General features: G+C 36.2%; 1 protein-coding gene across 1 annotated transcript in view; it reads right to left on the reverse strand.

The window, feature by feature from the left end:
* The window catches only part of TMPRSS15 (transmembrane serine protease 15), a 126553-nt gene that overhangs the window by 68347 nt on the left and 41325 nt on the right, over nucleotides 1-16881 (reverse strand). Inside the window, exons 9-11 of the mRNA XM_086676348.1 lie at nucleotides 14847-14953; nucleotides 13629-13769; nucleotides 12864-13013 (exon numbers count right to left, since the gene is read on the reverse strand). Coding sequence (XP_086532474.1) covers nucleotides 12864-13013; nucleotides 13629-13769; nucleotides 14847-14953 — 398 coding nt within the window. The remainder of the gene's footprint in view (nucleotides 1-12863; nucleotides 13014-13628; nucleotides 13770-14846; nucleotides 14954-16881) is intronic.

A 16881-nucleotide genomic window follows, 5' to 3' on the forward strand; every position in this document is an offset into this window, starting at 1 on the left:
GTGGGAGAGAGAATCCTGAGCATGTTCTGTACTGTCGGTGTAAAGCACCACATGGGCTCCTTCCAGCTCACGACCTGGAAGAGATCGTGACCTGAGCAGAAAACAAGAGTCAGATGCTTAACTGACTTAGCACCCAGATGTTCCTCACTTAGTCTATTTTACTGTGTATTATATTCATATTCATATGTGACCTTTAAAACTGTTAGATTTGGGGAGAAAAATACACTTGGTTCATTTTTGAATTTTCAATATGGATTAGATGAATGTTGCTTAATTTATTCTTATTACACCAATTTGACTTGTTCATTTTAAATTTATTAAAGTAATACACAAAAGGAATGATTAGATAGATATTTTTCATAATCACATGGGAATTTCTACGGTGAAATGATAATTTCTTCTAAAATCTTACAAATTTCTTGAAATGTCTTCAAGAACTCTTCCATTAGCCTCATAGCTTAAAACCCAGAAGATTGAATTTATTTTGTTAACCTAAGCATATAATGAACCTGTTTGTGGAGCTTTGGTTTTTCTTACTTCTTTCTATCCCTTTTACTGCTTATTTCCCCATGAACCAAACCTAACTGTTTCACACCTAACACCTCAAGTAAGAAGAAAAAGTGTTGGACACGTGCTAATGTGATATAGACACAGCAGCAGCTGGACAGTCTGTAGAACTTTGTGGAAACTTGGAGATCCCTCTCAAGAGGAAATTAGCCTGAAACAAACCATTTTGTGGATTGTGAGCACCTATGTAAAATTAACTGAACCTAGGAGATAAATATTGTAAGTTTTACATTACAGAATGCTTCAAATTCAAGTCTATCAATATTAATAGACTTTCTATTAATGAATTTCCTAAAATTCAACATCACAGGAAAGCTAAGGGAATAAAGACAAATATTACTTTGAACACACTAAAGTCATACTTATGTTAGAAGAAAGTATCTGTGCTATATGAAATGCAGATATCTAAAAGGCTTAATATACTTTCGAAAATTGAACAGTATAACTATTTTTCTCCCTAGCCTAACACTGAAAACAGTTCTGCAGTCAATTTTTATCTATTGAATGCTTTTGCAACATGAAAAGAAAATAGTTATAATCCCTAGCATTTCTACAGCACTTTTTGCTTGCCATTTTCTTATTATATTTATTTACTTATTTTTTGTAAACATAGTAACCAATTTAATGTTCAAAACATGCCTCTAAAGTCAGGTCCTATTATCATCAGCCCACTACCCAGATGAGGGAACTGAGGCAAAGAGGACAGATACCTTGCCTAAAGGGCAGAGCTGATTTAAACCTAGCTGGCTTCAGAGTCTCTATTTTAATGATGTTTTACCACTACACTACACTAGCCCCTAAGCATTAGAAACAATTATGATTTATCCGAGAAAGACCAACAAAGAAACACTTGCTTTGAGCTGTCTAGCCCTTTTGTGACCCCTACGTTTCTGAAGTTTTCACATGTTACTGACCTCATTTTCCCTGAATGTTCTGAACAAAGGAACCACTTCTGAGCTCCCCAAGATGCCGCCCTGTATCAGTGCCACCATTTCCACTGACTCCCTTTGCTTCTAAGAGGTGCAGAGAAACTCTGAGCATCCACACTGCACACATTTGGAGCCGGTGCTCTACCAGGAGACAGTTCTTTAGAAGGAACCGAAAAGTTAAGGGGCTTAGATGTTCTTCCCTAAAGCAATGTTAATTCAAAGTTTATCTGTTTCATTTAGACTTTTCTGTCATTTAAAGTGAAGGCAAAGAACAAAAATCCCCTGCATGGATAAGAGGAACAGCAGGAGAGATTTAATTCTCTTCCATTTCAGAGGTAGGATGTTCTGACACATAAAAAAGCAGGTTGGAAGAAAAATGCCCCTGGGGGGCGGGGAATGTCTGGTAGATTATGAAATCACTGGTAGGAGAGTTGGAGAGAACCTATTAAATCCTATCATCCATTCTCATTACACCACTGCCTCTGCTGGGCTCTGAACCGCTCTGACTTGTCTCATTTTAAATAACTCCTGCTTCATGACTTTCTCTTGAGACTCCATTTCCGACCCAACTATTTAAAATCTTCACCTGACATTCAACCTGTTTCACTGTGGTCATTTTCATCTTATTTCTTTAGTTATTTAATCTGTTGGCAAGCTGAAACCATTTTTCACCTGTAATGTACTTCTATTCTTCAAATATCAGTGGAATTATTTTATCTCTTATTATGATGACATAAAAGTAGAAAAATGATCATTTGAACATCAAAGACTTCAACTACATAAAAGGTATCTGTCATAGTCAATAGATATAAATGCTTTCTGTACTTTCCTCTAACTACTCTTGTCCAAGTGTGGTACAGACATTTTTTTTTTTTTACAATAAAGACAAAAACTGGTCAAATGATTTAACTGTTTTAGACCAGGCTTCTTCAGAGGGCTGGGGTGATTATCGCTTTGGGGTTAGTCTTTAGCTGTGCAGATTACTAATTTATCCATAGAGATCAGGCTCTGGGAAATCACTTATTCAAAGAAGAGTAACTATGTATTATACTATGCATGTCATTATTTTCAATACTAAACATGTTTGGTCTAATGGGATTGGCCAGCTACACAGAACACATTTTTGTTCAGAGCTCTGTATTGGTAACTAATTTAGCAGAATCCTGTTGCCTTTCCTTTCAGAACCTGACCTCTTCTTACTGTATCTGGTCCCACTGATCTGAAAGTCCTATGGCCTCTTCTCTGGGTGGGGTGATAACTCTCCTCTGGTCTCCCTGACAACACTCTTGCCCTTCTATTCACTATTCTACGAGCCAGTGTGAATCCTATCACTTCTATGCTCAAGAACCTCCAATAACTCTTCATTTCACTAAGGAAAGAGCCAAAGCTATAGAAGACCCATCATTATCTGCACTCCACTGGCCCTGTTTATTCCACATCAGCCATGCTGGCCTCCTAGCTTTTTTCAAATAGGTCAGGCATACTCCCTTTAAAGTTCTTGCTCTTCTTCTTCCTTGTCTGGAATAATCTATATAGTCAATTCCTTCCATTCCATAAAGTTTTCTTTTGAATGTCACTTTTCTATGAGATCCAACTGATCACCCTCTTTTAGTCTACACCAGCACTCCTGCACACCTGCCCTACCCGCCGTCCTTACCAAACTCTACATTTTCTCAGAGCACTCATTCACATTTACAATACCCACAAATTGTAATTATTTGTCATGCAGATTGCTTAGTTTCTATTTTGTAAGTTTTTAAATTAAATTTTTTTTCCCCTTACTATATATGTTACATAATCTCAGAAAATCTGGTTTCGTTTTACTCAAAGATACATACTGAGTGCCTTGAATAGGCACTGGGGCTCAAAAAAATATTTCTTGAGTAAAGGAGTGGAAGAATTATTCAACTGGGGCTTTTAATGATGACTATGGAAATAGATTAAAAATAGATCAAAAGTAGTCATTTTTTATTATGCAATATTTTGATCAAGTTGAAGTAGTGTGATGAGCCATATTTTGTTATTCCAGGGAGGCCATTGTCCAAAGGAACAGGACTAGTCAGATACATTTTTGCCCTGAGAAAATGAACTCTTTAATGTCCTCTTTCCAGATGTCATTCCCAATAGACATTAAATCAGCTATTTACTTTTTAGGTTATGAAAATGAGAATATTGATGTCTGCAATAGAAGTGGCCACTGATAATATATTTAAAAGAAATTTTTTTAATGTTTATTTATTCTCAAAGAGAGAGAGAGAGAGAGAGACAGTGCAAGCAGGGGATGGGCAGAGAGAGAAGGAGAGAGGGAAGCAGGCTCTAGGCTCTGAGCTGTCAGCACAGATTCCTGATGTGGGGCTCAAACTCAGGAACCATCAGATCATGACCTGAGCCAAAGTTGGATACTTCGCTGACTGAGCCACACAGGCATCCCGGCATTGATAATATATTTAAATGCACATGTCACCAGGTTATTTTTATGTTATAAGCAATTTCTCACAGTCAATAACTCATTCAGAAATTACTTATTGAGTCAGAGTTGAAGACATTCATTCATATATCCAAATATTTTTACATGTTAATTAGATTCAGGCACTGAGAAGGCACTAGGAATTCAAAGATGAAAAAGACAAGTTCCTCATTTCTGAAGAGAATACTGTAGTGAAAAGAAAAAAATAAGTAAGAAAATATAATACTACATAACAGGAAAAACAAAAGAGGTGTTTAAAATGCTTAACAGAAAGAAAGATTTTGACTTGGAGGTTCCAGACAGGCTTTATGGTGATAAGTAGTGATATGAGATTTGTGTGTTCAATGCCTAGAGCCCTATCAGGTTAGAGGCAGATTATAATACGTGTTTTCGGAGTTGAACCATATTCTCATCCGTAACCTATTGACAAGTCATATTGTTGGATGGATTTTGTTTAAGAAAATTAGCTAAATTCCAAAATTTCTATTCTGCCCTTTCTGTAATTTTCCTTACTTTGTAAAATATGCATTACTTCTAGATTTGAACTCTCCATTCAGTGATTAATTTGGTATTATAAATACATGCTTCTAAGGTTTTCATGAGCAGTCTTCCCAGTATGATTTCCTTATCTTCTGATAATTCCCCATGATTTCTGGACTTCTCCATCAACTATTATCGTCTCCAATGTTATCTTTCTACCTGAAATCCAACTGATATTCACATAAAGAGGTATTTACTAATCACAACCATTTCTCTCAGGACCATGCTTTAGAATCAGCTCTTCCACAGTCTTTTTTCTATGACTGATGTTTGTGTCTCCACAATTTATATATTGAAACCCTACTCATCTTGTGACGGTGTTTGGAGGTGGGTAATTTGGTCATGAATGTGAATCCCTCATGATGGGATTAGTGACCTTATGAGAAGAAATTAGAGAGAGTGCTCTGTCTCTGTCTCTCCCTGACTCTCTGTCTCTGTTGTGTGAGGACACAGTGTCAGGGCAGGTGGCTGTGGCCCAGGAAGAGTGTTCTCATCAGAACCTGTCCATGCCGCCACGCTGACCACAGACTTCCAATCTCCAAAACTGTCAGAAATCAATTATTGTTTAAGCCAAGTGTTCTTGGTATCTGTCATAGAGGCTTACACAGACTAAGCAGACTAAGACAGTTCCTCAGAAGAAGGAGATCTATCTCTATATCTGTATTCTAAGATAGCATGACCTTGTATACTGAAAATTGTAGGAAAGTCTTTAAAAACTATCAGAGTTAGTAAACAAATTCAGCAAAGTTGCAGGGTCCAAGACCTATATACAAAACTCAACTGTATTTCTATATGCTAGCAATAAACAATCAGAAAATGAAATAAAGGCAAAGTAAACCAAAGTTCAGGAAAGTTGATTGTCTCCTATGCATCCAGTTAGTAAATAATTAGTGGTAAATCTAGGACAAAAACCTATGTCTTTTTTTTTTAACTGCTTTTATTTTTTATTTTTTAAAATTTACATCCAAATTAGTTAGCATATAGTGCAACAATGATTTCAGGAGTAGATTCCTTAGTGCCCCTTACACATTTAGCCCATCCCCTCCCACAACCCCTCCAGTAACCCTCAGTTTGTTCTCCATATTTATGAGTCTCTTCTGTTTTGTCCCCCTCCCTGTTTTTATATTATTTTTGTTTTCCTTCCCTTATGTTCATCTATTTGTCTCTTAAAGTCCTCATATGAGTTAAGTCATGATTTTTGTCTTTCCCTGACTAATTTCACGTAGCATAATACCCTCCAGTTCCATCCACATAGTTGCAAATGGCAAGATTTCAGTCTTTTTGATTGCCGAGTAATACTCCATTGTATATATATACACCACATTTTCTTTATCCATTCATTCATCAATGGACATTTGGGCTCTTTCCATACTTCGGCTATTGTTGATAGTGCTGCTATAAACATGGAGGTGCATGTGTCCCTTCGAAACAGCACACCTGTATCCTGTGGATAAATGTCTAGTAGTGCAATTGCTGGGTCGTAGGGTAGTTCTATTTTTAGTTTTTTAAGGAACCTCCATACTGTTTTCCAGAGTGGCTACACCAGCTTGCATTCCCACCAACAGTGCAAAAGAGATCCTCTTTCTCTGCATCCTCACCAACATCTGTTGTTGCCTGAGTTGTTAAAGTTAGCCATTCTGACAGGTGAAAGGTAGTATCTCATGGTGGCTTTGATTTGTATTTCCCTGATGATGAGTGATGTTGAGCATTTTTTCATGTGTCGGTTGGCCATCTGGATGTCTTCTTTGGAGAAGCATCTATTCATGTCTTTTGCCCATTTCTTCACTGGATTATTTGTTTTTTGGGTGTTGAGTTGGATAATTTCTTTGTAGATTTTGGATACTAACCCTTTATCTGATATGTCATTTGCAATTCTTCTCCCATTCTGTCAGTTGCCTTTTAGTTTTGCTGATGGTTTCCTTTGCTGTGCAGAAGCTTTTTATTTTGATGAGGTCCCAATAGTTCATTTTTGCTTTTGTTTCCCTTGCCTCTAGAGACGTGTTGAGTAAGAAGTTGCTGCGGCCAAGATGAAAGAGGTTTTTGCCTGCTTTCTCCTCGAGGATTTTGATGGCTTCCTGTCTTACATTTAGGTCTTTCATCCATTTTGAGTTTATTTTTGTGTGTGGTGTAAGAAAGTGGTCCAGGTTCATTCTTCTGCATGTCACTGTCCAGTTTTCCCAACACCACTTGCTGGAGAGACTCTTCATTCCACTGGATATTCTTTCCTGCTTTGTCAAAGATTAGTTGGCCGTATGTTTGTGGGTCCATTTCTGGGTTCTCTATTCTGTTCCACTGATCTGATTGCCTGTTCTTGTGCCAGTATCATACTGTCTTGATGATTACAGCTTTGTAGTATAGCTTGAAGTCTGGGATTGTGATGCCTCCTGCTTTGGTTTTCTTTTTCAAGATCGCTTTGGCTATTTGGGTCTTTTCTGGTTCCATACAAATTTTAGGATTATTTGTTCTAGCTCTGTGAAGAATGCTGGCGTTATTTTGATAGGGATGCATTGAATATGTAGATTGCTTTGGGTAGTATCGACATTTTAACAATATTTGTTCTTCTTATCCAAGAGCATGGAATCTTTTTCCATCTTTTTGTGTCTTCTTCAATTTCTTTCATAAGCTTTCTACAGTTTTCAGTGTATTGATTTTTCACCTCTTTGGTTAGATTTATTCCTAGGTATTTTATGGTTCTTTGTGCAACTATATATGGAATCATTTCTTGATTTCTCTTTCTGTCGCTTCATTTTTGGTGCATAGGAATGCAACCTATTTCTGTGCATTGATTTTATATCCTGCAACTTTGCCGAATTCATGAATCAGTTCTAGCAGTTTTTTGGTGGAATCTTTTGGGTTTTCCATATAGAGTATCGTGTCATCTGAATAGAGTGAATGTTTGATCAAGAAAGGATGCTGTATTTTGTCAAATGCTTTCTCTGCATCTTTGAGAGGATTATGTGGTTCTTGTCCTTTCTTTTATTGATGTGATGAATCACGTTAATTGTTTTACAGATATTGAACCAGCTCTGCATCCTAGGTATAAATCCCACTTGGTCGTGGTGAATAATAATTTTTTTAATGTTGGATCCGGTTGGCTAATATCTTGTTGAGGATATTTGCATCCATGTTCATCAGGGAAATTGGTCTATAGTTCTCCTTTTTAATGGGGTCTCTGATTTTGGAATCAAGGTAATGCTGGCTTCATAGAAAGAGTTTGGAAGTTTTCCTTCCATTTCTATTTTTTGGAACAGCTTCAAGAGAATAGGTGTTAACTGTTCCTTAAATGTTTGGTAGAATTTCTCTGGAAAACCATCTGGCCCTGGACTCTTGTTTTTTGGGAGATTTTTGATTACTAATTCGATTTCCTTACTGGTTATGGGTCTGTTCAAATTTTCTATTTCTTCCTGTTTCAGTTTTGGTAGTGTATATGTTTCTAGGAATTTGTCCATTTCTTCCAGATTGCCCATTTTATTGGCATATAATTTCTCATAATATACTTTTATTATTGTTTTATTTATGCTGTGTTGGTTGTGATTTCTCCTCTTTCATTCTTGGTTTTATTTATTTGGGTCCTTTCCTTTTTTTTTTTTTTTTTTGATCAAACTGACTCATGGTTTATCAATTTTGTTAATTCTTTGAAAGAACCAGCTTCTGGTTTCTTTAATCTGTTCTACTGTCTTTTTGGTTTTGATAGCATTAATTTCTGCTCTGATCTTTTTTATTTCCTGTCTTCTGCTGGTTTGGGGTTTTATTTGCTGTTCTTTTTCTAGCTCCTTAAGATGTAAGTTTGGTTGTGTATCTGAGATCTTTCTTCCTTCTTTAGGATGCCCCGGATTGCTATATACTTTCCTCTTATGACTGCCTTGCTGTGTCCCAGAGGTTTTGGGTTGTGGTGTTATTATTTTCATTGACTTCCATATACTTTTTAATTTCCTCTTTAACTGCTTGGTTAGCCCATTCATTCTTTAGTAGGATGTTCTTCGGTCTCCAAGTTTTTGTTACCTTTCCAAATTTTTTCTTGTGGTTAATTTCAAGTTTCATAGCGTTGTTGTCTGAACATATGAACGGTATGATCTCAATCTTTTTGTACTTACTTAAGGCTGATTTGTGTCCCAGTATATGGTCTATTCTGGAGAACGTTCCATGTGCACTGGAGAAGAATGTATATTCTGTTGCTTTAGGATGAAATATTCTGAATATATGTTAAGTCCATCTGGTCCAGTGTGTCATTCAAAGCCATTGTTTCCTTGTTGATTTTTTGATTAGATGATCTGTCCATTGCTGTGAGTGGGGTGTTGAAGTCCCCTACTATTATGGTATCACTATCAATGAGTTTCTTTATGTTTGTGATTAATTGATTTATATATTTGGGTGCTTTCACATTTGGCACATAAATGTTTATAATTGTTAGGTCTTCTTGGTGGATAGACCCCTTAATTATAATATAATGCCCTTCTTCATCTCTTGTTACAGTGTTTATTTTAAAGTCTAGATTGTCTGATATAAATATGGCTACTCCATACTTTTGTTGACCATTAGAATGATAGATGGTTCTCCATCCCCTTTCTTTCAATCTGAAGGTGTCTTTAGGTCTAAAGTAGGTCTCTTGTAAACAGCATATAGATGGATCTTGTTCCCTTATCCATTCTGCTACCCTGTGTCTTTTGATTGGAGCATTTAGTCCATTGATGTTTAGAGTGAGTACTGAAACATATGAATTTATTGCCATTATGTTGTTTGTAGAGTTGGAGTTTCTGGTGGTGTTCTCTGGTCATTTCTAGTCTTTCTTTCTTTCTTTCTTTCTTTCTTTCTTTCTTTCTTTCTTTCTTTCTTTCTTTCTTTCTTTCATCTTTTCTCCCCTCAGAGAGTCCCCCTTAAAATTTCTTGCAGGGCTGGTTTAGTGGTCACAAACTCCTTTAATTTTTGTTTGTCTGGGAAACTTTTTATCTCTCCTTCTATTTTCAATGACAGTCTTGATGGATAAAGAGTTCTTGGCTGCATATTTTTCTGATTCAGCACATTGAATATACCCTGCCACTCTTTTCTGGCCTGCCAAGTTTCTGTGGATAGGTCCGCTGCAAACCTGATCTGTCTTCCCTTGTAGGTTAGGGACTTTTTTTCCCTTGCTGTTTTCATGATTCTCTCTGTGCCTGAGTATTTTGTGAATTTGACTATGATATGCCTCGTTGATGGTCGGTTTTTGTTGAATCTAATGGGGGTCCTCTGTGCTTCCTGGATTTTGATGTCTGTGTCTTTCCCCAGGTTAGGAAAATTTTCTGCTATGATTTGCTCCCCTACCCCTTCTACCCCTATTTCTCTCTCTTCCTCTTTTGGGACCCCTATGATTTTGATGTTGCTCCTTTTTAATGAGTCACTAATTTCTCTAATTCTTAAATTGTGCTCTTTTGCCTTAATCTCCCTCTTTTTTTCTGCTTCATTATTGTCTATAAGTTTGTCCTCTATATCGCTGATTCTCTGTTCTGCCTCATCCATCCTTGCCATCTCTGCATCCATCCGTGATTGCAGCTCAGTTATAGCATTTTTATTTCATTCTATTTTTTACTTCTTTATCTCTGCAGAAAGGGATTCTAATCTATTTTTGACTCTAGCTAGTATTCCTATTATTGTGATTCTAAATTCTGGTTCAGACATCTTGCTTGTATCTGTGTTGGTTAAATCCCTGGCTGTCGTTTCTGCGTGCTCTTTCTTTTGGGGTGAATTCCTTCATTTTGTCATTTTGAAGGGAGAAAAGGAATTAATGATGTAGAAAAACTAAAATTAAAAAATTAAAATTAAAGGGGCGCCTGGGTGGCACAGTCGGTTAAGCTTCCGACTTCAGCCAGGTCACGATCTCGCGGTCCGTGAGTTCGAGCCCCGCGTCGGGCTCTGGGCTGATGGCTCAGAGCCTGGAGCCTGTTTCAGATTCTGTGTCTCCCTCTCTCTCTGCCCCTCCCCCGTTCATGCTCTGTCTCTCTCTGTCCCAAAAATAAATAAACATTGAAAAAAAATTTAAAAAAAAAAATTAAAATTAAAAAATACTAATATTAAAAAATTAAAAACACACATATACACACACATCTAATAAATGATGCTAGATCCTAGGTGTGTTTTGGCCTGGGTGTTGAAAGTGGTTTGACAGATTAGAGAAAAAAAAGGTGGGGGAAGGAAATTGAGAATTTGAAGAAATGAATACACGGAAGTAGACTAAAATGAGATGATGGGAGTAAAATAGAATTTGAAAAAATTTACACAAAAGTAAAGAATATAGTAGAAAAAAATTGAAGAAAAATACTTTTAATAAAAATTAAAAATAAAAAATGAATTTTTCTCTTTCTGTATTCAAGAAGAAGAAAATAAATGAAAAAGAGAAAAAAAATCGTTTGAAAATTTGAAAAAGTGAATACACTGTAGCAGACTAAAATAAAATGATGGAAGTAAAATATAATTTGAAAAAAATTGCATAGGCAAAAAAATAGTAAAAAAATTAAAGAAAATATTTTTAATAGAAATCAAAAGTAAAAATGAAGTTTTTGTCTTTGCATTCATGAAAAAGAAAAGAAATGAAAAAGAGAAAAAAGAAAAAGTAAAAAAAAGGAAATCGTTTGAAATTTTGAAAAGGTGAATACACTGAAGTAGACTAAAATAAAATGATGGAAGTAAGATAGAATTTGAAAACATTTACACAAAAGTAAAAAATACATTTAAAAAATTAAAGCAAAATATTTTTAATAAAAATTGAAAATAAAAATGAATTTTTTCTCTTTCTGTATTCAAGAAAAAGTAGTGTAAAAGAGAAAAAAAAGAAAAAAACAAAGAAAGAAAATTGAATAGAAGGACCTGCTAACAGATTGAAATAGGACTGGAATTACTTCATTTTCCCCTAGAAGTCAGACTATGTACCACTTTATAGTCCTTAAACTAAGTAGGAGGTGAGACTTGTGTTCTTGAAGAGTGAGGTTGGTCCAGTTGGGTGGGGCTCAGTGTAATGGCTCCATTCTCCTCTAGATGGCGCTGCTAGCCTACTGGGGTGGATTGTTGCCGCACTGGTAAATGCATATGCGCATGCGCGGGATAGGTGAAACTTGTGTCACCCAAGTATCCAGTCTCTAGTGTCGGAACTGTTCTCCCGGATCAGCAATCGCGCACCCATCCTCTGTCTTTAGGTTTCATCCACTCCCTGCTTCTTCACTGTCCGTGACCAAGCCCCAGGCCGTACCTCTCTGCCGAGTTTTGTCTCAGATGTGGCTGTTTTGCCGGCCCCTTCTGAAAGACTGCGGCTTTGACCCTTTCCGCCCCTCTGCGGGAGGGTCTCACCGAGCAATGGCTGAATGCCAGCTGCACCCAGGAACGCTTGCGGGACCCTGCTACTGCCGGTTTCTCGAGACTGCAGCCAGGTGCCAGCCCGCCCAGAAAAACTTCAAGCGATAGTGTAGCAGCAGCATTTCAGGGATTATGGGAAATCACAGTACACATCTGGCACCAGGCTTCACCCTTAAAGACCTTGTTCCAGCACCAGCGAATGTGGCCGTTTTCTGGGATCTGCTGGGACCAGGTGGCTTCAACAGTCTCCACCAAATGTCCTTCCAGCAATGGAACCGCTTTTCTCCGTGTGGTCCGAGAACCCCCTGGACCCTGTTCTGCTCCTGGGGATTCGCCCTTTTCACCCGAGCACCTACAGGTATGGAGCTGTGGAGTTGCAACCTTTGCGCTCCCCTTGTTTACAGTCTTAATGGAATTTAAACCCTCTCCTTTCTCCTTTCTCCCTTTTTAGTTTAGTCCCTGTGGTTGTTTCCAATTTTCCACTTTCTCTCCAGCTGCTTTTGGGGAAGGGTGCTTTTCCCGTATGCTCCCCTCCCCCCAGTCTCCGTCCTCTCTTCACCTGCAAGCGCCGCTCCCTGCCTGCCGCCGGCTTCTGTCCCCAAGTTCACCTCTCCACACCACGTACCTGCTGAATTCTGTGGTTCAGGTTGTGCAGATTGTTGTGTTAATCCTCCAATCAGTTTTCTAGGTGTGTAGGACGGTTTAGTGTTGGTCTGGCTGTATTTCATGGACGCGAGATACACAAAAAACTTCCATGCTGTTTCGCCATCTTGGCTCCTCCCAACAACCTAAGTCTTATCTGGAATAGCCTCTGTGTACTTTTCCATATTTCATGCATATACGGGGTAAAATAATGTATCTTTTGAAATATTCTCATTTGCTGGCCTATTTGATTACCATTTTCACTTCAAAACATTTGTTAGTCCATGATTTTTTTAAAAAAGAAAATCTGAAAAGACTATTTTTAATTTAATGCTGTTCACATTAAACTGCAGAAAACACCAGCTTCCCTTTGATTTTGAATTAAATATGAATTATACCTGAATAATTGCCAAAAGTATGGTCGAAATTTGGTCCAGTAAAAGGAGGAAATGTGTTTCCCTGAATCCTTTCCCATTCGTTATCATCATTTAGATCCTGGACCCAGAAACAAAAGCCATCTTCAAAATCACAGTTAATTTTCTCATAATCTGTGAATTAAAAAAAGAGGAAGAAAATACTTCAAATTTAGCCCACAGTGTGACTAATTGTAACCGATTGCATCAAAAATAATCTAGTCTTATATAGTCTTGTATATCTATAATTGTCATGCACATAGTCTTTTTTAATTCATCTTCATTCTGTTTCATTCCATTTAGTTGAAAAAAATAGCTTTTTGTTGCCAACTGTCTTAAATTAATATGCTTCCTATATCCCAGTAGGCCTTTAGCAAAGCAAGCTTCTTTTTCTTAGTATTCTTTAATTTTACATCTGATCTCTATTGGTTTACCCAGAATATTGGTCAATATTCTGGAATATTCTAAGAATTAATTTTATGCATATGTGTGTGTATACATATATGAAACTTTGTAATTTTTCTGGAATTGATTATTTGATTCTTTTGAAGAACATGAACTATTTTCTAATTTCTCAATTTTCCTAAGTATCAAAGAGAGAGAGCTATACATGAGATATTCATTAAAGAACCTGCATAATAAAACAAATTATGACATTGTTCTAAAACTTTAAATTCTGCTACTTTTAAAATTCCATTACAATATTAAAGCATCTTAAAATTCAAAGGCTAAATAATAAACAATACTTACTATTAAGCTCTGTGCTATTAAATGCAGTATATGTCACAGTAAATCCAATATAATCATTTTCATCAGATTCTATAAGGAAGGTGGCAGTAACCTGATTGGAAAAGACCCTAATTGTGCCAGGATTGGTTTCCCAGAGAGAAGCTACAAAAAAAAAAAAAATGAATGACTATTATATACTTATAGATCTGTTCATCCATCCATCCATCCTTCTGTCCATCCGTCAATTTATTATTCTATCAAAAATTGATTCATCAATCTATATTATACCACTCAGTATGATGAGCACTAGTAGTGATTAATTGGTTAATTGAAATGTCTCTTCTCCTAAGTGTTAGAAAACCTCAAATTATTATACATATTTATGGTTTGAAAAAGCTATATTTTTGTTTTTAATTATTAGCTGCACAACACTATATACTCATAAAAAGAAAAGATGCATCCCTTTATTGAAAAATTTCCTCTAAGAAACACACAAACTAAGCAGTTATAAAACTAAAAATTTGGCTCTGTCAGGTATTGCTCATGCCACAGTAATAATGGCTAAATCTTGGTCACAATAATAGAAGCAAGAGTAGCTTTTTGTCTTTCTACCCATATAACGGTTGGACCAGACAGAGTAGAGTGGGCACATGTATATTAGTGAATTCCCCGCCCTCTATTCGGCTTCTATTACTGTCCATGTATACAATGACAATGGTTATGAAAGGACAATACCACCTATACCTATCATTTAATGAGCCTACATCCTGGGGTAGCCATTGTTTTACTCATTGTATTCATAATAGTCTTGCAAAAGACTGAATAGTAGAGTGCATGTTGAAAATAGGAAGACATTCTGTGAGTTTATAACCAATGCAATGTTAGAGAAAATGAGAACAATGATTTTCGAGGTTTGTCTGAATTTTGCTTAATGGGGAGAAACAAACAAAGATAGTAGCCAAAGACACAATTATATTTCTTTGGAAAATTCCATCTTATTTTAAAAAATAGTTAGAAGAGGGTAATGTGAAGTAGTAACCATTTTACTACTAAGAAGATTGATCACATAGGGAACTAAATTGTTCATTTTTATAATGAAAACCAGTTTTGCCTTTTCCTTTCAGTAACTTAAATTTCAAGTCCATATTCAGTTTAAAATCAAAGTCAAAACACATCACTTCAAAGAGTTTACTACATATTTTCATTTTGATAATGGATTGTATATTTGTTTTAACTTACCTCTTAAAATCTTGTTTGTACCCACACCTTCATAAATATTTAATACATCTGTATAATATGTATTAAAGTCATCGAAGCTCAGTTTAATGGAGAGTCCTTGATTTACACTAAATTAAGCAAAAAATAGGTTACTACACTCTTAACAAGTTGTCAAAACTCTTTATCCATTCTAAAATTTGGATGTATTTTCTAATTGGGATTTAAAAATCACATAACATGAGATTGATGCTCAATGAATTTTTAAGCTTATGATACAGAACTGTTATCGATAAGCACAATGTTGTACAGCAGATCTCTAGGACTTTTTCCACTTTGTGTTACTGAAACTGTATACCATTGGACAGTAATTCCCCATTTCACCCTCCCTCTGTCCCTGGAAACCAGCATTCTACTTTCTGTCTCTATGAATTTGAATAGTTTAGATGCTTCATATAAATAGAATCATGCAGTATTTGCCCCTCTGTAAAAAGTTTATTTCACTTCACATGATATCTTCAAAGTTCACCCATGTTGTTGCATATGACAGGATTTCCTTCCTTTAATGACTGAAAAATATTCCCTTGTATGTATGTACCACAATTTTTTTATTCATTCCTCAGTCATGGACATTGAGGTTGTTTCCATTCCTTGGCTGTTGTGAATAATGCTGCAGTGGGAGTGAACATGGGATTGCAAATATCTCTTAGAGATTTTGATTTTGACTCTTTTGGATAAATATCCAGAAGTGGGATTGCTGGATCGTACAGTAGTTCTATTTTTAAAATTATGAAGAACCTCTCTGTATTGTTTTCCATCGTTACCACACCATTTCACATTCTATCAACGGTGCACATGGTTCTATTTCCTCCACTTCCTCACCAAATTTATAACATTCTGGTTTTTTTTTAATCATTGTGATTTTAATTTGCATATCCTTGATGATTGTTGATGTTGAGCAACTTTTCACATGTTTGTTGACTATTTGTATGTCTTCTTTGGAGAGGTACCTATTTGAGATTTTTGTCCATTTTTTTAAATTAGATATTTGGTTTTTGTTTTGTTTGGTTTTGTTTTTTTGCTATGTAGTTGTAATAGTTCCTAATATATTTTGGGTATTACCACTTATTAAGGTATATGGCTTGCAAATATTACCTTCCATTCCATAGGTTGCCTTTTTACTCTATTGATTTCTTCCTTTGCTGTGTGGGATGATTTTAATGTGACATAATGCCACTTGTCTATTTTTGCTTTAGTTGTCTACGCAACTAAAGGAAATCACTGTGATGACTAATGTTATGAAGAGTTCTACTTTTTTTTATGTATGTGAGATATGATTGTGTGGTATTTGGTTGATATGGGTGTGGTGGATTTGTCGTATGTGTGTTGATTGCATATTTGTTGTTTATGTGTGGGGTGAATATGGTGTTTGTATGTATGTGTGTACTGAGTGTGTCTCATGTGTGTGATATGTGTGGTATTCCAAATGGTGTTTGTGTATGATGCATGCAATAGGTATGTGTGTTGTATTTGTGGTGTTTGTTGTATATGTGTTGTTTATATGTGGTGTGTGTGGTATGTGTCTTGTGTGAATATTATGTGTATTTGTGTGCTGTATGTGTGATTCATGTGTGGTATGTGGCTGGTGTATGAATGATGTATTTCCTATCTTTTCTTCTAGGAATTTTATGATTTCTGGTCATACATTTAGGTATTTAATCCATTTTATGTTGATTTTCCATGGTGTAAGATAAGGGTCCAATTTTAGTTTTCTGTATGTGAATATCCAGTTTTACCAACACTGTTTGTTGAAGAGACTGTTGTATTCCCCTTGTGTAGTCCTGGAACCCCTAACAAAGATCATTTAACCATAGGGTGTGGGTTTATTTCTGGGCTCTCTATTCTGTTCTATTGGTCTATGTACCTGTTTTTATGCTAGTACCATGCTGTTTTGATTACTGTAGCTTTGTAATGTATTTTAAAACCAGGAAGTATGAGGCCTCCAGCTTTGTTCTTTTTCTCACGGTTGCTTTGGTTATTTAGGGTCTTTTATGAGTTA

This window comes from Puma concolor, chromosome C2 (genome assembly GCF_028749965.1).
Source record: "Puma concolor isolate L17-30 chromosome C2, mPumCon1.1.hap2, whole genome shotgun sequence".
NCBI lineage: Eukaryota > Metazoa > Chordata > Mammalia > Carnivora > Felidae > Puma > Puma concolor.